Source organism: Cebus imitator, unplaced genomic scaffold (genome assembly GCF_001604975.1).
Source record: "Cebus imitator isolate Cc_AM_T3 unplaced genomic scaffold, Cebus_imitator-1.0 Scaffold19, whole genome shotgun sequence".
In the NCBI taxonomy this organism is placed as follows: domain Eukaryota; kingdom Metazoa; phylum Chordata; class Mammalia; order Primates; family Cebidae; genus Cebus; species Cebus imitator.
The window spans coordinates 9,744,269-9,772,131 of NW_016107334.1; the positions used below are offsets into that span (position 1 = coordinate 9,744,269).

Here is a 27,863-nt window from a genome sequence, read left to right on the forward strand (position 1 = left end):
TCATGGGGCCTCACGAAGACCTACATCTAAGCTGAACATGTCAAGAACCCTAATATAATGTGAACTGTATACGTTTCTTACTGGAAAGAAGTACAAATGATTAATATGCATTTATGATACATCTGACATGATCTGTTTCTAATGTGCTTAATCACAGGAATAAGCAATATATGATGATAGTTTCTTTTCTTTCTTGGCCTATTAGCTTAAACTCTCTTATTTATTGGTTGATTTACAGTTGACACTCTTAATCTTTAACTCATCACATTCTGCCTTTATGTAAGATTATTTCAGGGCAGGCGTTAGGCTCATGCCTGTGATCCCAACACTTTGGGAGGACGAGGCAAGTGGATCACTTGAGGTCAGGATTTCAAGACCATCCTGGTCAACATGGTGAAACCCCATGTCTACTAAAAATACAAAAATTAGCTGCACATGGTGGTGGGTGCCTGTAATCACAGCTACTCAGGAGGCTGAGGCAGGAGAATTGCTTGAACCCGGGAGGTGGAGGCTGCAGTAAGCTGAGATTGTGCCACTGTACTCCAACCTGGGTAACAAGAGTGAAACTCTGTCTCAAAAAAAAGATTATTCCACCTCATATATAGTATAAAAACCTTACAAGAGTATACAGTTATGCATTACTTAACAAGGGGAATATATTGAGAAATGCATCAGGCAATCCCGTCATCGTGCAAACATCACAGAGTGCATTTACACAAACCTGCACAGTATAGCCTATTATACACCTAAGCTATGTTGAGTAGCCTACTGCTCCTAGGCTACAAACCTGTATGGCATGGTACTGCACTACTGCCTACTGTAGGTAACTGTAACAGAATTGCATCTGTGTATCTAAACACTGAAATGGTAAGATAAAAATGTGGCATAAAAGATTAAAAATGGTACACCTGTACAGGTCAGCTCCATTATAATCTTACAGGACCACCACCATGTATGTATGCAGCTGATGCTGACTGAAATGTCATCATGAGGTGCATGACTGTACTTTGATTTCCCCCTTTCTGGCCTTTGTACGAATGCCATGCCTTTTACTTTTATGTATGTCAAAAACCCTAAACTAACATATTAGTTTCCTATGGCGATCTCTATTAGTTTCCTATTGCTGCTACTACAAACAACACAATTCTTGTTTAGTTGGCTTAAAACAACACAATTCTCTTATAGTTCTCGATGTCAGAAGTCCAAAATCAGTCTCACTGAGCTAAAGCTAACCTGTCAATAGGGCTGGTTCCTTCTGTAAGGCTGCTAGGTTTCCTTGCCTTTTCTAGCTTCTAACAGCTGCTGCATTCCTTGGCTCATAGCCCCTTTCTTGCATCAAGGAGGTCTATGACTTCATGCTTCTACTGCATGACTTCATGCTTCTATTGCCACATCTCTTATTACTCACCCTGATCTCCTATCTCCCTCTTATTAAGGACTCTTAAGTACACTGGGCCACCTATAAAATCCAGGAAAATCTCCGATCTCAAGATACTTAGCCACACCAGCAAAGTCCCCTCCACCATATAAAGTAACATTCACAGGTTCTGGAGAATAGGACATAAAGATCTTCCCAACTGTATTCTTACTGTTTTACATAGAACACAGTTGGTTAAATGATCAAGAATCTTTTGAAGATTTTAAGTATATCTAAATCTATCACACATTTGCCCATGAAGGTACAACTTCCAGGGCTATTCACTTCTTTGTGTAGATCCATATTTCCACCTAATATCATTTCTGCCAAAGATTTCCTTTCATATTTCTTATAGTGTCAGCCTCTTGGTGATACATTTTTTTTTTTTTTTAGCTTTCAGAAAACCTGCATTTCACATTTAATTTTGAAAGATATTTGTGCTGGGTATAGAACTGCAGGCTGACAGCTCTTTTTCTTTTAGTATTTTACAATGTGTCTTCATTGTCCTTTCACTTGCATTGTTACTATTGAGAAGTGTACTGTTAGTTTTACCTTTATCTGTATATCAGATTACTTGTCTTTTTTTCCTCTGGCTCCTTCAAGATTTTCTTTTTTACTACTTTTTTTTTTTTTTTTTTTAAGAAGGGGTTTCACCATGTTGGTCAGGCTGGTCTTGAATTCCCAACCTCAGGTGGTCCGCACGCCTTGGCCTCCGAGAGTGCTGGGATTACAGGCGTGAGCCACCACGCCCGGCTGGTGTCTTTTTTACTACTTTTAAACAATTTTATTTTAATGAGTATTTTTCTAGATTTCTTCCTGTTTCTTGTGCTTCATATTTCTTCAAATACTTTTCCTATCCCTTGCATCATCTCTTTCAGAGGTGTTAATTACATATTTTATTAGGCCACTTGAAGCCTCACAGGTCACCAATACTGTTTTGTTTTCAATTTGGATAGTTTTGGTTGCTTTGTTTTCAGGTTCACCAATCTACAATTTTTAATTTGCCATCAATTCCATTCAGGGCATCTTTCATCTAAGATATTGTAGTTTTCCTTCCAAGAAGTTCTATTTGATCTTTTTAAGATATCTATCTTCCATATTTCTATTTAATATGTTTAATCTTCTGCTACCTTCTTCAACCTGGCATATCATCATAATTCCTGTTTTAATGTCCCTGACACAGGTAATTCTCTCACCTGTGGCATTACTAGGTTGACTCTGATTGATTTATTTTCCCCCTCATTATGGTGGATATATTTTCCTGCTCCTTTGCATGCCTGGTTGTTTTTTATTTGATGCTAGACATCGTGATTTTACTTTATTGAGTGATGCATAGTTTTGTACTTCTACAAATATATCTGAGCTTTGTTCTATGACTTGGTTAAAACATTTGGAAATAGTCTGATGCTTTGAGATGTTGCTTTTAAGCTTTATTATTTGGGACAAGATCAGCATTTAGCATAGGGCTAATTTCCCTGTGCTACTGAAGGAAAAGCCTCTTGTGCCCTACTTGATGACTGTGAGCTCCAGAGATTCTTCCCTCTAACTCTTTTAGATGGTTCTTTTCCTGGCCTCAGGTAGTTTTTCACACACCTGAGCTGAACACTAAGCTGAATACTCATAGGGGATTCTGCAGACTTTCCAGTTCTCTCCACAGCTAGCTCTTTCTTCTGTGGTCCTCTGCCTTGTGAACCCCAGTTGCCTTGGCTTCCCTGTACAACCATTTGTGTTTCCTCAACTCAGGAGGACTCGGAGCTGCTCCTCTGCAGCTCTCCCTCCCCGTGCCACTGACTGGAGACTGTCCAGGCCACAGGTCAGGACAATCAGAGGGCTCACCTTACTTATTTCACATCTCTCAAGGATCTCAAGACTTTGCTCCTTGATGTCCAGTGTCTTGGAAATCACTGTTTCATAAATCTTTTTTTTTTTTTAATTTTAGTAGACTATTGCGGTTCCAGAAAAGCAAGAGAGCCTGTGATCAGATACCTGGACCAAGAAATTTAAAAGCAACTTTGGGATGGTGATCATTTCATTATGATATCCATTTCAGTCTGCAGGGGTGTGAAAGAGAAATAATGGCTCTAAAAGTCAATTATGGCACTGGATTAAAAGACCTTTCTTATTGGCTCTGGTGTCTCTGGCTGAATGAACAGGACAGGTTTTAGATGATGCTTAATCTTCCACAGCTCCCGGGAGTTCAATATAGAGAAATGCTGATCCTGGAGACGTACAGATAAATTATCTCTGTTCCCCACCACAAATGGGAATCGGTATTATCCAGAAAGGTAATAACACAGACATCAGCTCGCCCTATTTGGCACCAACCTTATGATAGACCCAGTTCCCCACACTTGTCATGTATCAACTGACCAGAAGCCTGAGTTTTACTAATGAAGACTCTAAGACATAGAGACAGATGATCTCTAGGAACCAGCTGGCAAGTCACTCACTGCCAGACTCTTTGCAGTGCCTTGAATTGCTTCTTGTTCTGGGAGGAGGCTATGGAAATGGTTTATATGAACCCCTGAAAGACAACTGACCAAGTCTTACGGGTTATCTTGGTGAACCAGACGGGTAGTCAGAGAAAGGTGAAATCAGGCTTATAGAGTAATACATCACACAGGCAGGTCTCTAAGGGCTTCTTCCTCAAATCTGAGCTTCTCCACAGGTTCATTAACAACTGAGCAAAGCCGCTTAAGGAAGATTTAACAAATCTGCTGTTAGGGTCATGGCTGGACTGGATCTCAGCACAACACATACTTATGGAGCACCTACTATATGCCAGGTGCTGTCCAAGACAGTTCAGAAACACTGGTGAGCAGAAGCAAAGACTGCTGCTCTGGAAGGGTTTATAATCTAGAAGAGGGAGTCTCAGGAATAGGTGTAATCAGCAGGTGAGCTACAGAGCACATTAAAAGAGGGTAAGTGTCTGAAAGCAGGGCTTTCCTTTAATGAATTAGGAGAGGCAGATGCTGCACAGGTGTGCAGAGGGTACCGGACTGTCATCTTAAGGAAGGGTGGTCAGGGTAGCCTCACTGAGAAGCTTACATTAAAAAAAATAAACAGAATTCAAAAGAGATGAGGGAGTCAGTCATGCAGATAACTGGGAGAAGACTGGCAGGGCGGAAGAAATAGCCAGCATGAAGCAAGTGCTCTCTGGTGGGGTCCAAGAAGAACAGAAAATCCAGTACCGCTGGAACAGAGTAAGTGCAGGGGGAGTAAGTGCAGGGGGAGTAAGTGCAGGTCAGGGAGAGGCCCAGAAGGAAGGAGGGAGGGGGACACACCCACACCAACAAGGCGCACTGCATGGAAGAATGAAGGGGCAACAGCATACGTATGCTCTCCACACCCAGCATCAGCCACAACACAGTCTACAAAAGCAGGGACGGCGCAGACTGGTGACACAGCAGGCCCTGGAGCCCTGGAGTGTGGCATTGTCTTCACCTGGACCTAACTGACACATGTCCCAGGCCTAGGGGAGCAGGCCCCCAAGTCCTCGGTTCTCAAAGGGTTCACAGGGAAGTGTCCGGTCTTCTGCATTTTCCTCCCCAGTAGTGCAAAAGAGTATGAATGTGACATTTTCTTCAGTGTGCAGGGTCACTGCGACCTCACGGTCTTATTCCTCTAAAGGAAGTGTCACTAGCCTTGCAAGCAGGACAGTCACCACTAACCAGCTGAGAATGGTGGCCCTCAAGGGGACTGTCATTCTATCATTCCCCTAAGAAATCATTTCTGCTAGTTACTGGAGAGGAAAACACACATTTATTTTACTGCTGTGAAACCCTCAAGGCAAAAGCAAGTAGGAAAACATAGTTTGCAGTTGCTACAGAGCCCAGGATTAAACGCCCAGCTTCCCTGTAACCTGCTCATGGGAAGATCTCACTAGATAAGCACTTGGATTTTGAGATTCTAGGGAGAAAGGAGCCACAAAGCTGAGCTAATCAATCCTTGCTGCCTTCTAATTGAATAATTCTAATAAAAAGATGATTCTGAAGGAAAATAAAATACCACATCCCCTACCTCCTCTTTGAGGTCTCTGAATGACAGGAGCTTTCCTTTCCTCCCTCAGGAACAGATACACCTTGGTCTGCTTTCTGGCCCCCCGCTTTCCAGCTGGGTGAGCCTGGCTTGTTTCCTAGTATCTCTTAGCTTCCACATTCTCATCTGTTAGAGTGGAATTAAAATCCCTTACCTTTGGGGTTGCAGTCAGGGTTGTGTGTGACAGTGCCAGGGCAAAGCCAGCCTGGGAGACTGTGGGCCCCCAGTACACGTGTCTCCCTCCCTCGGTCCCTCCTAGTCCAACTGGGATGCAAGGGCTTGGCTCCTAGAAGGCAAAACAGCTCCAGCTCTCAGGGAGCAGGCAGTCTCTGCCCAGCCCCCGCCCCACTTAATTCTGCCCTGTAGGACCCGCTCAGCCTGGCCTGCCACATCTCACCGGCCCTGGGGAGGACTCCACAGTGGGCAGAGGGATCACTCTGCCCTTGGCTCAGCTGGGCACTATCCACTTCCCCACCCCTGGTGTCTGGGGCCCTTTTCTCTGCCTTAAGTCCTCCCGGGTTATCCTATCCACATGATCTCATGTGGTCTCCACACCATCAAAGGACGCCCTGAAACCTGCTCTTTCCTGGCATCTCTGTACCATCCATGCAGAGGGGGACAGGCAGATAGGAAGCCTCTTGGCAGGCACTGTGTATGTGCATGAGAGCCTTAGCGGTCAAGCCACACAGCGGCTGAAGGAGTCTGGGCACTGCTGCAGGATGCAGGGGGCAATCCCATCCTAGGGCTCATTACACCTCCCCATGGAGGTGTCCTTCAACCCTGCTGCTGGGGCAGGAGGTACAAGCAGCCAGTAGGACACTGACATGGGTGACAGCTTCCCATCAGTCTCTGGAGGGGACTCTCGCAGGCACGCTCCCCAGGGGAATGGCAGGGGAGAATCAGCACTACAGTGTGGGGAAACGTCCTTTGGGGAAACAGCCAGGAGGAGGCAACCGCCTGGCTTTGAGGAGCTGCCCTTTATGTACCCCCAAAATGGCCGGCGATGCCCCACCTGCAGGTTGTGTCCCAGTTTCCTAAATGAACACACACGTAGACAGGAAGCACTCAAGAGGCAGCATCTGTCTCCAGAAATCTGGGCTAACGGGCACTGGGACCACATTCTGGAGGCAGCCCTGTGTGTACCTGTGTGCCTTATTGCTGCTCCGAGTGCGTGCTTCAGGAACCTGCCCAGCCGTCCACACATCCTCCTGGGGACCAGGTGTGATTCTGAGCGCCAGTGCTGGGACAGCCCTCCCTCAGGCTGACCACCCGCTGCCTGGCTGCTGAGGTGCACGTGCCCCGACCTGGTTCCTCTACTTCTGTCCTCCTCCTCCACAGGATGGCACAGGCTCTGCTCCCCTAGCCCAGTCACTGCCAGGGCCAGCTGGACCACGGGCTCCTGGTCTCTCCCTGTGGCCAGGGCCTTCCCTGTCCGCTACACAGACGGCCACAGGCATGCAGACTGCTGTGCCCTGGGTACCCACATGCCCCTCTTGGCAACCCCCACCCATAAAACCAGCCAAGCTCTGGACCTTGCTGTTTGCACCATGGTGAAAAAGTGTGCACTTGGGGGTGAAAGAGGCTTGAGTTCAAATCCCTGCTCTGCTACCTACTAAGCAAGCCATTCTGAATGTTCACCTGCTTTGACGTGGTGTTGTCATCCGGGAACCAGGGGTGGAATCTCGGGAGTTATGGCGCAGACTAATTGGGATCACACGTGTTGGAAGCGTTCGTACCAAACACATAGGCATTGCTTAATAAGCAGTAACTGTTATGGGGTTATTATCATATAATGAATTTATGACTTTTTTTGTTTGTTTTTTGAATGGAGTCTCACCCTGTTACCCAGGCTAGAGTGCAGTGGTGCAATCTTGGCTCACTGCCACCTCCACCTCCTGGGTTCAAGCAATTCTCTACCTCAGCCTCCCGAGCAGCTGGGATTACAGGTGCCCGCCACCAAACACGGCTAATTTTTGTATTTTTAGTAGACACGGGGTTTCACCATCTTGGCCAGGCTGTTCTTGAACTCCTGACCTCATGACCCACCTGCCTTTGCCTCCCAAAGTACTGGGAGCCGTGGTGTGAGCCACCACGCCCGGCCAATTTATTACTTGTTAAATTTTCCCAATTTGATACTCTCAAATGTTTAATAGTTTTAACTCTCTTCTTTATCCACGCAGGGTTTGAAGTCAGGTGACGGTGTTCTACACCTCTAGTGTCCTAAGGTTTCCATACTAAAATGTCAGGCTACCGGAGTCAGTAGTAACCCTGAAGCATTCCCCTGCAAAGGTGCCCGTGTTGGGGGGGACTGTGTGGAGATGTGTGTCTGCAATTGTGTGTGTAGGTGTGTATGTGTGTACGGCTATGTGGGGTGCACATGTGCAGGTGCCTGTGAGGGTGTGTTTATGCCTGTCTCTGTGTTTATGTGAATCTCTGTGTGCATATGTGTGTGTACACTTGTGCGTGTGGGTGCATGTGCTGAGTGTGAATGCCCACGTCCTCCAGCAGAAGCCAGACCTGCTGCGGGAGGGCGGGAGCCATGGTCTGTCCCGAGCCGGCCCTCCCATGGCCGCTTACCTCCTTGTTTCTGCAGAAGGTGGCATTGGTGCCGAACAGGATCTGGCACTGCTCGTCGGCACTGTAGTGCATGCCCGGCAGCTTGTGTGGGAGGCGGACCCTGTGCTGGCTTCTGGCGTCGGTGACCAGCAAGCAGGTGCTGACTTGTGACCTGAAACAGCCAAGAGGCAAGTTGACTTGCAAATGTGCTGCTGAGGTTTATGAGTTTTCAGTCACCAAGAAGGAGGCACCTCCACATTCTTTATGGAAAAAGGATGCAGGCATTGGCCACACGGACTGATTTTTCCTATGCATTCCTCTTTTTCCACATGGCCAAATGTGAATCTTCCCTCTGAAGGCGGTAAGAACCTGGAGACTCAGGAGGGGCCTGGGAATGACACCCACGAGGCTGGTGGACTTTTACTGAGGAGGCTGAAAGCTTTCTTGAATGAAAATGATTTTGGAATATATCATCGTATTTTCTGAAACTATGGCTGTGAGCAAAAACGATCATGAATAAGAAACAAGTCCAAGTTAGACTTGTTTTACTTAAATGAAATCAAAGGGCTTATTTCCAACTCTGCAGGCTCCCTTCGAGCGCTTGTGGGGCCTTGGTGTCTCACCAGCCCAAGCTGTCCCTGAAAGCCACCAGCAACACCTGTCAAGGACTTCAGGATTTCAACCAGGGTGGGAGCATTCATTTACAATGACAGGTGCATCTCTAAGAGTGGGAACTAGGGGCCGGGTTCCATGGCTTTAAGCCAGCCACCAGGATTACTGAGATTAAGCCAGTAATCTTAACACTTTGGAAGGCCAAGGTAGGTGGATCACTTGAGGTCAGGAGTTCCAGACCGGCCTGGCCAACATGGCAAAACCCCGTCTCTATTAAAATTACAAAAATTAGCTGGGCATGGTGGCAAGCGCCTGTAGTTCCAGCTACTTGGAAGGCTGAAGCAGGAGAATTGCTTGAACTTGGGAGGCCGAGGTTGCAGTGAGCTGAGATTGCACCACTGCACTACAGCCTGGGTGACAGAGTGAGACTCTGACTCATAAATAAATAAATGAATAAATAAGCGAACTGGGGATTGTGAGGCTCTGGTTCTATAGGAGGTTACTTACTTCAATGCTTTTATTTCTTAATTTCTAAAACAAGGCAGATGGTTTCGGGCAGGAAACCCAGTCACTTGGCAAGATTCTTAAGGAAAGCTGCATGAGCACAAGACACACAGACTGATCCTGGTTTACTTCTCCTGGGCTCAGACATACACCACTTGTCACTAGTGCGACTAGTGCTGTGTACGTGAGCAAATAAAAATGCCTCATCTTGGCCAGGCACGGTGGCACACGCCTATGATCTCAGCACTTTGGGAGACTGAGGTAGGCAAATCGCCTGAGGTCAGGAGTTTGAGACCAGCCTGGCCAACATGGTGAAATCCTGTCTCTACTATAAATACAAAAATTAGCTGTCTGTGGTGATGTGCACCTATAATCCCAGGTACTGGGGAGGCTGAGCAGGAGAATTGCTTGAACCCAGGAGGCAGAGGCTGTAGTGAGCTGAGATCACATTACTGCACTCCAGCCTGGGAGACAGAGTGAGACTGCATCTCAACAAAACAAAACAAAACCAATCAACCAACCAAACAAACAGAAAGCACCCATCTCGTCATGACCTTCTCGATAACATCAAAGCACCGACAACACTTCCTAAGATCTGTGGTAACAAACACTCAGTAGGATACTGACTGTATTTAAAGTAACGAGTGCATTTTTAAGCTGGTTACGTCTGAACAATTTCCCATCAACAGGGAACATCATGAGAAAAGACCTGGGATGGCACCTTTGCCACTACATCCCGAATGCACCGGGAACTTGACTGTGTTACTGGACTGAGAAGCTTCATCGGCGGCTGAGACTCGCCGACTCACTGCTGTCTCCCAGGGCACACGCATTAACATGGCTAAGTGCTGCAGTGGCCGGGCTCTGCACAGTCACTCTGTAAACCAACCCTGAGACCCTGACACTAAGGGACCTACACTGTCCGCGGGTACAGACTGTTCAACAAAGGTCTCAAACCAGATGGCCGATGCTTCCACAGAAATCTGAGAATGGAAGGATGCCGACATCTTCTGGGAAGAAAGCAGCAGGGATATAAACACAGCCCTCCCCTCCCCTGAGGTGAAGAAGGGGAGCAAATCCACCCCCAACCCCCAGCAAATTCGCTTCCTCTTGAGGGAAGCGGCCTTCACTTCCACCCCAGGAAACGCTCCATTCTGCAGTAGCCCACGGGCGCCCTGGTGACCACACAGTCACAACAGTGCAGAGGAATGACACGGGCTTCTTAAAACAGGTGACTATGTTGATATTTCAATCGATCGATGATTACATAATGATCACCGACTGCGCCCCCAACACTGGAGCAGATGTGCATGTGGGAGGTATTCTCGCCATCACAGGACACTCCACACTGACCGCCTCTTGAGGCCAGATGCAAATCCCAAATGAAAGTCACGTCTCCTACTTCACATTTGCTGAGACTCCGATACTTTTGTCTTTTAGAAGTACTTTCCATGCACTAATCCTAAAGAATCATTCTGGGACTTACTTGAGAAAGTTTTCAAGGTCGTCTCGGCTGCAGGAGGACCAGGAGAGGTCACTGGGGTTCCGGCCTTTCACCCACTCTCCTGACATGATGTGGGGCTTGCCAGTGCAGGATGAGTGGTCATCGTCGTGGTTCATGCCCAAGCTGTCCAAGAAGCAGGGGAGAGGAACGCTTATGCTACAGGCTTCTCATTTCCAGGTGCAGGTGCTAGCAGACCACGCCAACATAAATCAAGTCTTAAATACAGAAACTGACATAAGGTGAGAGTGGTTCTCACAGAGCAGACCCAGTCTTGCGTTTTTGGAGAAATACAGGGTGAGGATTTGCTTATTTATGATTCAAGAGAAATTGAGCAAATGACAGACACTAATAGCACTCGCTAAATAACAATAGATCAACAAGTATGTTAACTCTGATGATAAACTGCAACATGACAGTTCTTAAACTCTAAGCTTCTGATGGTTAGACTCGTTTTCTTACATTAAATATTCCAATATTCATGGCCTAAGTGTTTCTGTTCCTTAGAGATAAATCCTTGTGCTAAGGGGAATCACTGGGAACCATCCTAGATATTGACTAATAGAACGTCCTGAACGGAAGCCTTCAAACTCATTATAAAGTATGGCTTTTATGTCTTTCATGTCACTATACCTGAGTCTAACAAGATCATACCTGTCACCTTCCCTATTCAGCTATACCTGAGAGATACCAGGATGCCTGTCCAGGCCTGGAGGGCTGATCACACACTGTGAGCTGAACAGTGATCTGAGCGTAGATACATGCCCTCACTGGGCTAAGCCAAGACAAGGAGCACACGATATCCAGTGGCCCACAGTCTGCTGGCCCAGAGCTCCTTATGACCTAATTTGTATAAGGATGACCAACTTTCAACAATCTCAGTGGAACAACAAAAAAATGCACTTTCATTCATTCAAAAATATTAGATGCTTTCCACGTGACAGGTAATGGACCACAAGGAGAAGACCTCAGATCACTGGCAGCTCGGGAGAAGAGATGAACACAGAGCTAATTAAAGAGGTCTCTAAATTCTGCTCCAGAGCCACATTTTCCTAGTTTGCTCACAGATGTCTGACCATCTTCCATCAACTCCCCTACCTGGTACCTCATGTGGTGTCTCCCCAAGAGAAGCTCATCCTGTCTTATCCTCTGCATGCCTGCAGGCCACCCCTACAACCTGTTGCCTACAGAGATCCTCCCCTGGCCAGCTCCCATGTGGAGCTGGATCAGCCGAAGTCACCCATGTCCTTTGGTGGATATGCTGCCTGGCGCTCATGTGTTCTAAACTTTGGGCCAGCGGGGCCTTCTCTGATCACCCACACGTGACTGCCCCCATCAGTAGAGGGGGGCAGGCTTACCAACCTTCAACTGTATTTATTCTTAAATCTACTGATGCCAGTGATACTTGTTATTTCAATTCATACATGTGGTTACACATTGAGTTAACCAATGAAATATGAGGACAAAGGCCAAGTTGTTCTCATGAAAACAGATTTAGCCAGTAGCCAAGATAGACTGCTGTCCAATTGGGTGTGGGCAAAACAGCTGTAAATGATGAGGACTAAATCATAAAACTAGGCTCCCAGGCTGCTTCACAAGAGTCTTTTATAATCCTTTCTATGTGTATACACACGCACACACACACACGCTCACGTATGCAATGAAACTGGATTCAAACTCTCATTATAGGCATCCTTTGTGTGAGGAAGGTATATTAGTCCATTTTCACACTGCTATAAAGACTGGGCAATTTATAAAGAAAAGAGATTTAACTGACTCACAGCTCTGGAGGGGAGGCCTCAGGAAACTTACAATCATGGCAGAAGGTGAAGGGGAAGCAAGGGCTTTCTTCACATGGTAGCAGGAGAGAGAAGTGCAAGCAGGGAAATTGCCAGATGCTTCTAAACCCCTCAGAGCTTGTGCCAACTCCTCACTATCACAAGAACAGTGTGGGGGAAACCACATCCATTCACCTCCCGCCAGGTCCCTCCTTCAACACATCGGAATTTGGGGATTACAATTCAAGATGAGATTCGGGTGGGGACAAAGCCACACCCTATCAGAAGGTGACATGGGAGTCCAATTGGCAGACATCCAGCCTCAGAGAAGAGGTTTTCCTTCTCCATTACAAAATTGGTGGAAAAAAAAAAAAAAAACTAATGTTTTCATAGCTTAAGTTAAAAGAAATGTCTAAGGCACCTAATATAATGTCCTGATATTTCTCCACTTGAATCAGTTTTTCGGTTAATCGATCAAGTGACCAACTACAGTCATGTCTGAAAAGAGGGTGTCTGCATCGCCACCTAGGTATAGATGGCCACGTTTTCCTTTGGTTCGGGCCTCTAGCAACCGCAGACCCTCCCAACTGGGGGCCCACCGGCTCTTCCAACTCATCCGGTTTTCTCAGGGCAGCAGGAAGTGGTGCAAAGCGAGCATTTGGAAAAATGTTTTTTGAATGGATTGTCTGTTTAATACTGAAGAAAGTGCCAAAAAATACTGACGAACTCATATCCATGATAAATGTGTTCAACTGGCGTGGCGGTGGACTTCTCAGCAGAAGAGCAAAAGGCACCTCTCCTTAGATTCAGTCTCATGGGTGAGCCTGGGACGCAAGGCCAAGTCTGTCTGACAGCAGATACACGGCTTCACGTGCTCCACTACATTTCATCTTAGTACACAGCCTGTGTGCACTGGGCGGACTGAACCACCTCTTCCTTCTCCTCTGACTTCATCCCTATGCAGAGCTCCAGACCTTTCTACTCAGCCTAAAATGGGAGAACTCATGGCCCATCAGGAAAGGATCCTCAGAATCCACCCTCATTAGATTAGTCCTCCTGCCTCAGTGTCAGGAATCCATCCAGTTAGGGTTAAAGGAAGAATGAAGAAATTATCAGACAAATCTGGCCAGTGAGAATAGTTTAGCTATATTATTTTTTTTCAATCCATACATATCACATTTTCTTTTTCTTATGATGGTGAAATTAATATTTATTTAATTACACTTTAAGTCCTGGGGTACACGTGCAGATCTCGCAGGACTGTTGCACAGGTACACACATGCCATGGTGGTTTGCTGCCTCCATTCCCCCGTCACCTACACTGGGTATTTCTCCCAGTGTTATCCCTCCCCAATCTCCCCACACCCCACTATTCCCTCCCCTAGCCCCCCAGCCCCAACAGATCCTAGTGTGTGGTGGTTAGCTATATTCTAAATGCTCACTGTGTTGAATAAAGTGGGTTCCATGTTTTCAATACAATTACTCAGCTTTTTACTTTACTTTTGGTTGAGCAACAGAAATGTTTATTTACACGTAAGTCCATGAGAAAGCAATCTTCATTTAGCTTTAAACAATTATGTTACAAATGAAAAAGATTTTTAAAATATACTCATCCTTGGAATACACAAAAGCATTTGTTTTGCTTTCACTCTAAGTATGAATTCTTACTTTTGAGGTTCATTTTCTTTAATGGTATTTTATGGTGGTGAGAGCGCCCTCTGAAGTTTTGCGCTTACAATACAGTATCGCCGACTACGGCTGCAGCCCCTCACCAGCCCCACAGAAATCCCGAGGCCACCGATAAGCAGCTCCCCCTTCCTGCTCCCCCAGCCCCTGGCAATACAAGCCCCTTCTTTGATTCTATGAATTTGACTACTTTAGATGTCTTATATAAGTGGAGTCCTACAGTTCTTTCCCTCTGTGACTAGCTTCTTTCATTTAGCATAAAGTAAGGGGTTAAGTTTTTAAATATATAAGGAACTCCTACAACTCAATAGCAAAAAAACTAACAACCCAGTTAAAAATGGGCCAAAGTCCCGAGAGGACATTTATCTAAAGAAGACATACAAATGGCCAGCAGGTACATGAAAGGATGCCCAATGTCACTAATCATCAGAGAAACACAAATTAAAACCACAATGAGATACCACCTTACACCTCTCATGATGTTTATTACGAAAAATACAAAACACGCTAAGTGCCTGCAAGAATGTAGAGAAATTAAAACCCCTGCATGCCGTTGGCAAGAATGCAAAATGGTCTAGATGCTATGAAAAAACAGTGTGGAGGTTCCTCAAAAAATTAAAACTAAAACTACTGTATGATCCAACATTCCTATTTCAAGATATTTACGTGAAAGAATTGAAATCAGCATCTCAAAGAGACATCTGCGCGCCCACGTTCGGTTACAGCATTATTCACAATAGCCAAGATATGAGAACAACCTAAATAGCCATTGATAGATGGATAAACAAAATGCAGTCTATACATACAATGAAGTATCACGCAGTCTTAAAAAATGAAATTCTGCAATATGCAACAACATGGATGAACCTTGAGGACATTATGTTAGGTGAAATCAGCTTTTAATTTTCTCCTCCCTGGTAGCTTTTTCTTTCTCCATTTCATGTTAACTTTGGAAGGAACTGACTGGTTTTCAAGTACACTTAGCAAAGAATATCAAAAGTCAACTACTGGCCGGGTGTGGTGGCTCACGCCTGTAATCCCAACACTTTGGTAGGCTGAGGCGGGTGGATTACCAGGTCAGGAGTTCTAGACCAGCCTAACCAACATGGTGAAACCTCGTATGTACTAAACATACAAAAATTAGCCAGGTGTGGTGGCGTGAGCCTGTAATCTTAGCTACTCAGGAGGCTAAGATTTCTGGGAGAAAATCACCTGGGAACTTACACAGACATTCCACTTGCTTGGTCACTGCCCCTCAAACACCCCATGCGGAAAACCCCTTCTCCTGGAAAACCCCCAAGTAAAAAGGGTCTCACTAGCTGCAGAGACAAATGTGACAAAATTTGCACATTCACCAAATGGATACGGTGTTATCTTACTTTCAGAAATACACAAGTCCCTTAAGAAAACAACTCTCCCTGTAGGCATTCTCTAAAACCTCCTTCCGTACTTTGGCCAGGATCAGAGGTGTCTCCCGCCTCAGGTAGTGAGAACGTTTTCAACTTGGGACACAGTTGGTGGAGGATCAACACATGAATTAATAGTTCTAACTGTGCACTTGGACAAGCTGCTCCCATCCTCCCTGGCTGGGATCTCCTGGGCAGGCACCAGAAGGGTTTTTCAAACACAGACGTTGCTTAGAAAACCACAGTGAGAAGAGATCCAAGCCCTGGGAGGATGGGCTCGCCATTTACGGAAGAAAATGTCATGAATTTGCTCAGTGGTCAACGTGGTTATCCAATGAAAGGGGCTCCTTCTCCCCACAGGGCCTCTCCCCTGGCCAGAGAACCTGGTGACTCAGGAGACACACAGGACGGTTACTAAAGTGTTCGGAAAAGTTAGCTGTGCTGTGGCCAACTCCATATTCCTCACAGGGATCTGACCGACCAGAGCACACAGTGTCTTGTGAGCGTTCTGCTCTGCCGGCCCGAGAGGACTTCCCCAAGGAATGCTCCAGTCAGCAAAACCCGACGAATGGGATTCTTGGGTTTCTGGAGCTTGTCTCTAATAGCGATCAAGCCTGACCTGTTTTAAAATGTTCAAATGCTAACAAAGTGCCTTATAACTTTACAGTTTGATTAACTAGCATTGGACTGGGAGTCTTGATGCTTGAGGTTGACATGAACTACTGTTTAGGCTATTTTTAGTTTAAGATTGCTCTGACGGAGAAACCCATGTGATTTTATGTTCCAGGGCATTTATTATTTCTGGCAAGATTCTATTTAACAAAAACGTGTGGCGTTAAGTACGCCCAGTAATTTTAACTTTCAGTGACTGTGGGGCTGAGGGCACAGATGGACCTTGTGGCACACATGGCCCAGATTTATTGGACACAGTCATAACTTCATGGCCTTGAGGTGATTTTATCTTAAAATAACATGCTTCTCTGCACTGTTTTTGGGAGACCCAACGCACACCATGCGGCGGGTTCTGAGAGGGTTCCCAAGGTGCTAGACCCCTCCTGGCTTCCGACCCCTCCTGCGAGCAGATGAGCAGGTGTTCCAGACTGGGTACATCTGCCACGCTGGAAGCTTTACCTGGCTCTGAGCCTCCCCATCTCTCGAAAGCTTTAGGATTTTGATGTCAGGTAAGAGTCAGGTCCAGCCTCACCTCCAAGTAGTCTTGGATGAGTTTCTGGAATGAATGCCTGGAGTGGGAGGAAGAGCCTGGGGTCCCGTGAACACACCCTCTCCATGGAAGGCTGACTCCAGCCCGACTTCTGCAGCCCTATGGGACACTGCCTGGCAATTCTTATTCAGTAGTTGTTTATTGACATTGTAGTAACTGGAACAGCCCATGGCAGTTTCTAGCAAATGGCATATTGGTTATTATTAATCAACATAACAATAATTAACAGGCCAGCTCTGCACTAGAGGGGAAATTCTCCAGTCAGTACCTCTTACCAAGGACTAGACTGTGCCCCCAGTCTTGAGCTATGAAGAAATGCTACCTACAGGATTAATTTCCACTAGGGGACAACAGGCTGCACTCATTCATAATAGAGGCTGAAGAATGGGGTGAATTCCCAGGATCATCAATAACCCCATTTACGGAGAACAGAATAAACAGGCAGCAATAGCGTCAAAAGCCTCTCACTGTGGAGAAGTTATTTGTTTGTATCTCGTACAGAAAAATGAGCCCACCAGCTTTCAAGGACTCATCAATCATGTAAATACTAGGGTAGACAGGGGGTCGCCACAGATTTAGCTAGACTTCAAATGCACACAATGCCATGTCAGTAAGAATCATCCTGCAACAGTACAAAATTCTGAGTCATCAATCGGCAAATACTGATCAACACAGTGTTGGTGTTCAGTGTGTCTTGCTAGAATAGAGAACATCATCGTAGGTTAACATGGGTAATACTTTTATACACAGGCTCTCTAAGCTAACCAGAGTACTGGAACGACAAGCAAGCACTCCGGTTCTTCACTTTACATAGCTGGCTTTCGACGTAAGGAGCATGAATCGGGTACAGACTCCATTCAAAGTAGTCTTGCCTGGGTTTGTGTAAACGTATGTATGTATACATATGGCTGTACTTACATACATGCACATATACACACATGTATCTTCACACATTTAGAAGATTCACATCAAGTGGGCTTTTAACTTTTAGCAAAAATTCAACATATTGAGAGAGAAAGAAACACAGAATGAAGCTTGGGAGATTCTGTCCCCTATTCCAGTCCACAAGTGTGCGTTTGCTTGTGCATACTGACCCCCTGAGAGGGTGTATGATAAAGCTGTGTATTCACCCTTCTGTCTGGGGTTCTCGCTGCAAGCACCACGCCATGCTGAGGGTGACACTGGTGTTTCATGATACACATTTTTTATACAATATGGGCAGGAGGTATGGAGTCTTAATATCTGAAGTTTACATTTTATATTTTACTTAATAGACAAGATCTCACCCTACCACCCAAGCTGGAGTACAGTGGCATGATTAAAGCTCACAGCAGCCGCAAACTCCTGGCCTCCGGTGGTCCTCCTGCCTCAGCTTCCCGAGGAGCTGGGATTATAGGTGCATGCCACCATGCCCAGCTAGTGAAGTCTGAATTATCTCTAAGAATTATGCTCTAAGAAATGGCTGCTGGTTCCAACAGTGGCCAGAAATCTGGGTATAAAGGAGGCAGACAGACACAGTGACATATGGTGCTTCCTCAGACATTGTCAAAGATAATCTGGACAACAGTATTTTCACCTTTCACCCTTAGGCTCTCCCTCTGTCAAGGCACAGTGCACTGGGCCACTACCATTTGCCTAAGTATTTCACTTATTTTACCGCTGTGTCTTCACAGCTCCCAGATGAAACAGGGATAGGAGCAGCCATCATCTCCCCCATTCTTGCGGAACACCTGTGAAGGCTGTAAGAGTCAAGTCATTTGCTCAAGTCACGCAGAAGAGCAGGGCCTGCGCTCCTAGCTGGCCTTGTTTCTCTGAGACCATCTTTCCCAGCCAAGTTAACAGCATCAGGTACCAGGCCCCAGCTGCTCAGTCGCCTGTACTCAGCACACCCGCTTCCACCCCTGCACCCCAGGGACATGTGCATACACAGTGGCCAGCTCCAAGTCCCAGCCAGCTTCCAATGTCCAGATGGCTTTGAGGAGGAGTCAGCAGCCAAGGAGGATGATAGAAAATCCCCCTTCCCATCTAGAAGCAGCCCTGGCTTTGCAGCCAGACCAACCTAGATGGAAATGTCAGCACTGCCTCTTGAGAAAGAAACATCATACCTCTGAGCCTCAGTTTCCCCATGTATGACTAAACAGGGATAACAACACTGAATGTCACTCATTCATTCAACACGTATTTGCTGAATGCCTTCTGCATGCCAGACACCTGGTTCTAGGCACCAGGAATATGGAGTTTACATTCTCTAAAGGAATTGGGGTCAAGGTCACATGGGACAACAGCCACCAAAGTGCCTGGCAGTAGTAGGTACAGCAGAGAATGGCCTTGCTTCTCTAAGCACACACATTTGGCTGAGCAAAGCAAGTTGCAGCCCCATAAGCTGCGAAGTCAGGTGCCCTCGGAGATCTGCAGGCTAAGGAGGGAAGTGGGATGCCCACAGTATAAGGAGGTGGACCGGTGGGGAAAGGACAAGCTCCCACCCCGCTTTGCTGCTTTTAGACTCCATTCTTCCTCTGCAATGAGCGAACCGAACAAAACGTCTGCTCTAGCAGATGTAGTTCAGGGACTGTAAGTGTAAGGCTCCTGGAACAGAGCTTAAGGGAAGTCTTAGGGGCCCACCGTTCTCAGTAGGTGGCTACCCCCATCCATAACGCAGATGGCCTCAGGATGCCTCTGAAGGACAGTCACTGATGACCACTCATCTGCGCCACGTGTTGCTCTCCACAGGAAGGGGATGAAGACGGCGGCTGGGGCACAGCCTCCCGTCTCTGTTCAGCTCCCAGCAGTAGATCTAGGTTTGAATGCAGCAGGCCGCACGCCTGCTTGGGTCAGTGTGTGCGCAGTAGCCTGGACTTGGTAAAGCAGCTCAAGGGACACTGGACCATAGGGCCGAAGCTCCTGCCATCTCTGTGAAATGCTGTTTTCTGGCCCTAACAGATCCCATGGGCTCACTAGCATCTGCCGCTCTGATCCTGCTCCCACAGGACAGACAGTCCTTAGGGAGTGAGCTGGTCTCACTTTTCTCCACTCCACCAGCTCTTAGAGCACAGCTGGACACAGGACAGGGCTTAATCAATGGCTTGCCATTAAAGCAGCATATGAGCACCTAGGGCCAGGTAATACCCCATCAGCACACAGGACAGAGGCTGCCCACAGCATGCAGCCAACCCAATGCCACATGTGCATGGCATCGCTTCATCATAGGATGGTCTCAACACGAACATGCAATGACACAGGCTCCCAAATGACTGGCTCCTGCTTGGGAGGCTCCCATTCTCCCTCCCACAATCTCCTCCATGCTTAGAGCATCCAACAATGCATCTAGAGCCAAGCAGGCCAACGGCCTTATGACCTGAATCGACTCTGAGTTAAACGTTTGAAACATTTGACAGAACAAAAAACCCATAAAGTTATGTTGGTTTCTGACCTGGGAACCCCTTCTATTGTGAGGGGCCATGCTGACACTGATTCCAGTGAGAAATTCTGAAGATGTTTAGAATGATGCCACAATGATGGAGTAGGAATATGGCCTTCCCAGGTGATGAGAGGGAGCACTGATGATTCAGGTGAGAAGGCTGCAGGATGCCGAGAAAAACCCCTGCCCTCGTCAGGACAAGCAGAGGGAGCAGAAGCAATGGACTAATTCTTTTTCCTTTCTCTCTCTAGTCTTTTTTCTTTTTCCCCAGAATGACCTTGGGTATTCTGAGAACTTTATTCTTTCCTATGGTTTTAGTTTGTCAAATTCTATAAAAAGGCATTCTAATTTGGGATTGCACTGAATACACGGATTAATCTGGGGAGAAACGGCATCTTTATTAAAAGCTTGACTCTTGCCATCTTGGGACATAGGGCACCTCTCCATTTTGCCAGGCTTTTTTGAATGACCTTGCTCTCTCTTATGTGGCCTGCTCTGGCCCAGGACACAGAAGTGGTCTCAGCAAAGGACCCAGGTGACCTGTCAGAACGTGGCAGAGCCACATAAACCTTCCACTCCAAACACCGCAGCATGAACAAGGGGGGTACGTGTTGGTTTACTGGGACTCCTGTTCCCTCTTCAGGTCTGCAGGAGGCCCTCCTTTGGCCCCACTGTATCAGTTAGAGGCAGGTGTGGGTACAGGGAGGGCTCCGAGGACACAGCTCACCTCTCCATTCCCTCCTCCTGGTCTGCCAAGGGTGCTCTGGGAATGACGGGGGGAACCACCCTGGGTTTTAGTTTCAGAGTAGCTCTATCAGAAGACCATGCACACGGCTTGTTAAGCAAGAACACGGCAGGGCTGACGAGCACAAAGCGCTTCTTTTTTTTTTTTGAGACGGAGTTTCGCTCTTGTTACCCAGGCTGGAGTGCAACGGTGCGATCTCGGCTCACCGCATCCTCCGCCTCCTGGGTTCAGGCAATTCTCCTGCCTCAGCCTCCTGAGTAGCAGGGATTACAGGCACGCACCACCATGCCCAGCTAATTTTTTGTATTTTTAGTAGAGACGGGGTTTCACCATGTTGACCAGTATGGTCTCGATCTCTTGACCTCGTAATCCACCCGCCTTGGCCTCCCAAAGTGCCGGGATTACAAGCATGAGCCACCGCGCCCGGCCCCAAAGCGCTTCTCTTTAGAGAAATGTACTCCCAAGGTTCTGCCGAGGAAAGACTGCCGCAGTGGGGCGCTGTCAGTATCACAGAGCTTCCTTTGTTGAAGAAAACGGGGTAATTTGGTGAGAAATGAGAAGAATACACTTTCTGCTTCTGAGCCTAGAGAGTCATTCATCTAACGGCGCTGCAGACACAGGGCTGGGACAGGGCAGGAAATGGAAAGACGGCTGAAACCTCCCGAAGATGAAAACCCCAAGCTAACAGTCTACCCTCCAGACGTCGAGGAGGAACCTGCTGCTAACAGCGCATGGCAAAAATTATGTTCAAGTGGAGAACAATTTCTGAGCTTTAGAAAAATCTACAGCCGCTCCAGGTCTTAAGTATCTGTTTCCTGCAGAGTGCCAGAGGCAAGCGCATAAGGTCAAGGGCAAATCTCCCCATTCAATGAAACCTTTGGGGTCTGCCCTGCCCAGGCCCTGTGGGTTGGGGGATGTGATTCTTTCCCTTCCCACCTCCAGCTCCCCAATCATGTCCTGCAGCCAGTCTGTCTGCTCCTACCCTCCTATTGATGGCCCTGATTCCGAGGAGCCTCTCCTTGTCCCCTAAACGCTCTGTATTTTGACATCATCCACCTTAGCACCCAGTCTGGAGGAGTGACTATAGTGGCAGATGTGTTGGGCATCATGGTGGCCAGTGGGCTGGTCGTGGGAAGCAAAAATGACGCTGGTATCACCACTGTGGGCTTTGCTCAGCATATTCCCTTAGAGGCAGGGATTCACACACTCCTGGTCTGTGATGGTTGCTACTCATTCAGGTCAGAGCCTGGGGAAGCCCAAGGCATTCGGAGGGCCTGAACAGATACCCCAGATCCCCTCCATTCATGCTGCTATCCATCCGCCAGCACAGCTGCCACTGCCGGTCACACGCCAGGCATGACACTAAGCACTTGTGTGCACCTGGGACAGGCAGCTAAGGTGCAGGCAACGGTGGGGCCACCCTCAACACAAATGCCAAATGGGATGCTCAGAGTGGGAACCATATTGACAGAGCAGAGAAAGGAACTGCTCTATAGGGGAGACTCACGTCCAGGAAGTGGGGAGTACCTGGGAAAGGGAACTGTTTTCAATGTGACAGCCACTACTCACTACACATCTCATCTCATGAATTCATTACTATTATTCCACTTCACAGAGGAGGGAGCTGAGGCCAGGAGAAGTCGAGAAGCTTGCCTGAGGTCAAACGGCCGGTATTTGGCCAAGCACAGTTTGAGCCCGGGCTGCCAGCGTTAAATCTCCATGCGTTGTCCAGCCCAGTGAGGATGCAACAGCCTGCACAGACACAAAGGGGAGCAAAGGACTGGTACTCGCTCACCTGCATGGAAGTGGCCACGTGGAGGCTGGGAGCCCTCAGCTACTGTGAACAGCATGCTCAAAACCAGCAGGAAAGTCCCTCTTGGGGTTAGAGACAGAGAGCCAGCGGGCATCTGCTCATGGGGCACTGGGACTCGTCCGCAACACAGCGTGGATATGGCTTTGGGAGGGCAGGTGTTGAGAAGCAGCTAAAAACTTATTGGACCCACTTGAAACAACGACACCTCTGTTCTCCGGGGCCAGTCCTGGGGGCACTCAATGCCCCATGGCATTCAGGAACGGGGTTCAGGGTTGGCTCCCTTCTTCCTGAACACCTCCTAGTCTCTTACCATAAGCACAGGTCTGAGACATTACCTGTGACTACCCTCTGACTTTCCCACGTACACCCAAGGCTCGGAGGTCAAGAGTGGAAGAGGAAGCCCTATGTGCCCAGCACCGTGAGATGTCAAGTGGACACCAAGTCCACGCGGGCTGGGGAATGATGGCTGGGGGCATGGGGCACGCACAGAGAACTGTGATGTCCTTTGCAACATTCATCCGTCCTCCCCTTTTAGTTACCTTAAACTTTTGTACATGAAAAATATATTGCCAGGCGAGTGCTGCAGAAAGTTAACCCCTTTTGCAGTTGAAATGCAGGCCTTAAAGAGCTGCAGGATTTGAGACTTAAAAGGCGCTGGTGGCCCTTTCATCTGAACCTATGTGGAAAGTGAAGTCCAGAGAGAACCTGCCCACGGCCTCACAGCCAGCTGCGGCGCGTCCCCAGCGTCCCAGGGCTCCTACAGGCTGTTCTGAAATCAGCCGTAGCTGGCCTACCTCAAAGGCTCTACCTTTGCATAGTCCGGCCCCAGAAACTTGAAGAGAGACATCCAATTGGGAGTCATTCGAAGTCCCTCTGCGGATTTCAAAATGAAATTTGGTTTGTTCTGGTAAGCCTCACAGTCAGCTCTCAAAACAACATCTCTGAGAAACGTTTATTCCGAGGAAATGCTCTAGGTCAACTGGTTTGACATCAAACCCTTTTTCTCCCCCAAAGAAACGGTGAACAGCAAGCACTTTGTTTCCCTCTTAAACTGCTTATGTCACTGAACTAGACAAGATGATTTTGAAATTCCACCTAGACTTTGCAACTTGGAATCCTGGGAAGCTGAGCTTTCATAGGCTTTCCACTGATAATTTTGACTGGTGGATTTCTCAGGGAGGCTTTCTCTCAGCTAGTGGAAGGAGAAGGCCTGGCTGGTGGCGACCATTCATTTATTGAGTAGCTAAAAAAAAGCGCATGGTAGAAAGTCAAAGGATATCAAGGGCTGCGAGACGAAACTGAGCCCATCCCCCACACCAGCTACCTAGGTACCCGCTGCCCCCCTCAGGGGCAACCCCTGTCACCAGTTCTCCCAGGGGGAGCCATTTTAATGGGCAATAGAAACCAGCCCCCAGCACTTCCTATACCCTTCAAAGGCCAGTTGGAGGAGGGAATTAGCCGACCTGCAGGAGGGGCTGCGCTGGGAGACCCGCTGCTCCTGAAGTTCAAAGACCTCCCAGGGATTTCTGACGGCACAGATGCTCTAGACAGCAGACAGTGCCAGGACAGACTGCTTCCTGCTCCTAATGGCCTTACCACCTTCCTTCCGTAAGACCCACACGCCAGGAGGGGCTTTATGGCCTCATTATTTGGACTCTGCCTTTCCACCCTGCTTAGGGGTCTGGGGTGGGAGTGGCGGCAGGGAGTGGGGGCGGCAGTGCGTCCTCCTCCATCCCACCTCACAGGGAGGTCTGAGGGAGCTGTCGCTCACGTGGCAGCAGCCCTGGCCCCTGAACACCCCACAATATCCCTGTACCTGGTGCCTCTGCTCATGCCCTTCACCCCATCTGGATGGCACTTCCCTCTTGTAGGCCCAGCTTGCAGGTCCCATCCTTCCTGTGGCAGCCCCAGTCCTCGTCAGCAGAGAGCACCCCAAGGTCTTTGGAGACCCCTCACAAGCAGGACTGGTCATGCTTCTCTACACCTCAATGGCCCAGAACCTCCCAGCAGCCTGGCTGAGTACTCACCACATGGAAGGAGCTGGTAAATGTTATACATGAACGGAACCAATGGACCCAACAAAACAAAACCAGCTTCTCTGTTTCTAAGAACTTTTAAGAGGTCTTAATCCAGTGCAGCTATGGCCTGTCTGCCTACGTTAAGTGGCTGGGTGTGCCTGAGAGCACCCCCTCAGCACAGAATCCCCTCATCATCTCTCTGAAAAGCACATAAGAAATCAGAGGCGAGCAGACCCACTTGCCTCAGGAACAATGCAGACACTGTCATCCCTTCCAGCCTCTCAGACCGTTCATGCTTGGCCTAGAAACTTAACACTAGAGAGACAGGACCGAATTTCAGAGGCAAAGTCTAAAACCTTAATGCCAGGAAGGATCCAGCTCCGTTTCTGCAAAGCGGTGGTTCTCAGGCGCAGCTGCACAGTGGAACCACCTGGAGAGTACCAGGAAATGCTGGTGCCTGGCTCCCTCAACCACAGGCTCTGATTTCACTGGGACGGGGCACGACCTGGGCATCTGGATTTTTGGGAGAGTCCAGGTGATTCTCACGTCCATCAGAGTTTGAGAGCCGTTGCTCCAGTGCAGAATAGTGCTTCTCAAACTTCAGTGCCTATTAGTGTCTCCTGGAAGGCTTGGGGAAACTAAGCCCAAGAGGTATAAGGGGTGGGGTGGGGAGATGGATAAGGATTCACACTTCTATGTAGCTCCCAACTCACGCCGAAGCTGCTGGTCCGCAACTGGTGAGGAACTCTTTGCATTATTATAACTCAGAACATCATTCTAAGATAGTTTTTTTCTCTCTTTTCTCTTTCCTCTTTTTCCACACTTCTGATTTAGCTTTTTAGAAATGGAATGATAGCCTTTTACCTTCTCCTCACCAGACACTGCGTACGCAGCAAGTTCATCCACGTGCTTAGATGCTCCAAAGCAGAACTCTCACCTGTCAGGAGGTTGCCTTGAGAGAGAACAGTAGATCTACAAGCCAACGTATGCCCGCTCAAGTTTTTGGCCACCCTCACAAACTATTTCTGCCCATGAGGAGCCTAACCCAGCTACCTGGGAGACAAGGCACCAAGATGGCACGTGGACTCCTGCCTGCTCACTTACCTCCTCCGCTGCCTTTTACAAGTGCTCGCTTTCTGCTCCAAAAAGGGAAGCAATGCACTTAAGGCAGGAAGCCTTAAGTCTTTCTTCCCCTAAGCTAGCTTTGAAATAAAAAGTCACTTCCTGGCTGGGCACAGTGGCTCATGCCTATAATCCCAGCACTTTGGGAGGCCGAGGTGGGTGAACCATGAGGTCAGGAATTTAAGACCAGCCTAACCAACATGTTGAAACCCTGTTTCTACTAAAACAAATACAAAAATTAGCAGGGCATAGTGGCACATACCTGTAACCCCAGCTACTCAGGAGTCTGAGGCAGGAGAATCGCTTGAATCTTGACTTTGCCCACAAAGTCCACGTTGGTAACCAATGGCAACAATTCACCTAACTTCTTAGCCAGGCAATACAACATTCAAGACAATCATTTCTTGATGAAAGTCAACATTCTCACTGTTATTTCTGCTCAGGTTCCCAACGCTGGTTGAGACAAGGGAGGGCACTAGCGTTGGCAGATTCTGGGCACAACCAAAATACAAGGCCCGAAATGTTTCATCCGGAGAGTCCACCCTGACGGGGAACATTCTAAGGAATGAACAAAGTTCAGGAGCCGTCATCACCCTGCTGTTAGGTGACTAAATCCCAGTGTGTGCGACTCTGTCTCAAGTATCCTGCGTATTGTACAGACTCATTTTCTTACACCAAGGTTTCGCTTTTGAACTTTCCATGCGGTTTAGTGTTTGGGAGTATTGTTACTAGTGTTTCTTTTACTTTCTAAATATACTTTTGAGGCTCTTCTAAAGCAGTGCTTTTTCACCTTTACAAAAAGTCTTCACCTCTCCTAGTATAAATGATAGCTTCTTGCAGCAATCACTACTGCTCAGCTGCAGCTGGTTTCACAGGATACACATAGGTTCTTCTGGCTGTCTTAATGACTGTGCACTCAACTTGTCCTCAAGCCCTCTCTGGATTTTGGCTCAAAGCGAGGGTCCTGTTAAGAGGGTGGAATGTGGTTTCAGGCAAGGCACTCAAAGAACTGTGCACACACTCACTGATAGTTTTACTAGCTGTGACTTCATAACTGAAAACGGGTCACTAAGACAGGAAAGGAGGCTCTCTCCACAAAATCTCATCTGAAATGTAAGAGGAAAAGGGGTTCCAGACAAAGAACCTCCCAGCGTCAACAACGGCTGCTTCCAGCAGGATGTGCATTTTCCTGGGCAGAAAGCATAGGGGAAAAAGCAGCACCCATCTTCCAGCATCTCCCAGTGTTCCCCGTCAACGCAGCCTCCCCTTGCAGCCTCCTACAACCAGCTTTGAAGGGATCTGATCTCACATTTGGACTGAAACAACAGTCAGAAAAAGCAAGGGCACTCAGCTGTTCCAGTGCTTATGCCTCTAAAAAAAAGTAACTCTGATATTGCCCTTTATTTAAATATCTGCATTCAATTTGTGTTTATGTAAGAAATTAGTGCCACATTTAGCAACCAACAGAGCAGAGACTAATTGGTCTGGAACAGCAGCTGTCCAAGGAAGGGCCTTCTGTCTTTATCCCGGGTCACCCTGGCCAGAGGATTTTCCTTCTACTTCAGGTGGGACGTCAGCATGATTTCACTGCACAGAGGCAGCAGAGGGCTCATGCATCTACACACTGTATGCCCCCCAGCCCCATTTTAAGGTCTTTAAGAGAATTCTAATTCTTTAGGTAAAGAAAACCAACATTTCAACTCTTAATGCATAAAGGGAGCCTGAACAGCAGCTGACTTCTAGGTGAGGGGGAAATGCATCCCAGGGTGTGATAGAGACTCTGACCTCAGAGGTGAATTTATGTGGCTTGGTCACCTGTACCCATCACCTTTTGTCTCTTGGTTCTCAGTCCTAGGACACCGCCAGCTCGTTCTTAGCCCTTCTCAAATCTCACCAGTGTTGACTCCAGCTTGGGGCAACATCGGTGCCCCTGAGAGTGCCATGGAGCCTGCCTGCTTGCTGCCTGCCAAGATTCTACACGTCTTTCTTCTCTTCCACACCCTCCAGTCCCAAGGCAGATACATCAC

The 27,863-nt window shown here is 47.7% G+C and overlaps 1 protein-coding gene across 1 annotated transcript in view; it reads right to left on the minus strand.

Moving 5' to 3' along the window:
- The window catches only part of ADAMTS17 (ADAM metallopeptidase with thrombospondin type 1 motif 17), a 331,102-nt gene that overhangs the window by 149,535 nt on the left and 153,704 nt on the right, over positions 1 to 27,863 (minus strand). The window contains exons 9-10 of the mRNA XM_017518719.2: positions 10,614 to 10,754; positions 8,033 to 8,183 (exon numbers count right to left, since the gene is read on the minus strand). Of these exons, the coding sequence (XP_017374208.1) occupies positions 8,033 to 8,183; positions 10,614 to 10,754 (292 nt within the window). The remainder of the gene's footprint in view (positions 1 to 8,032; positions 8,184 to 10,613; positions 10,755 to 27,863) is intronic.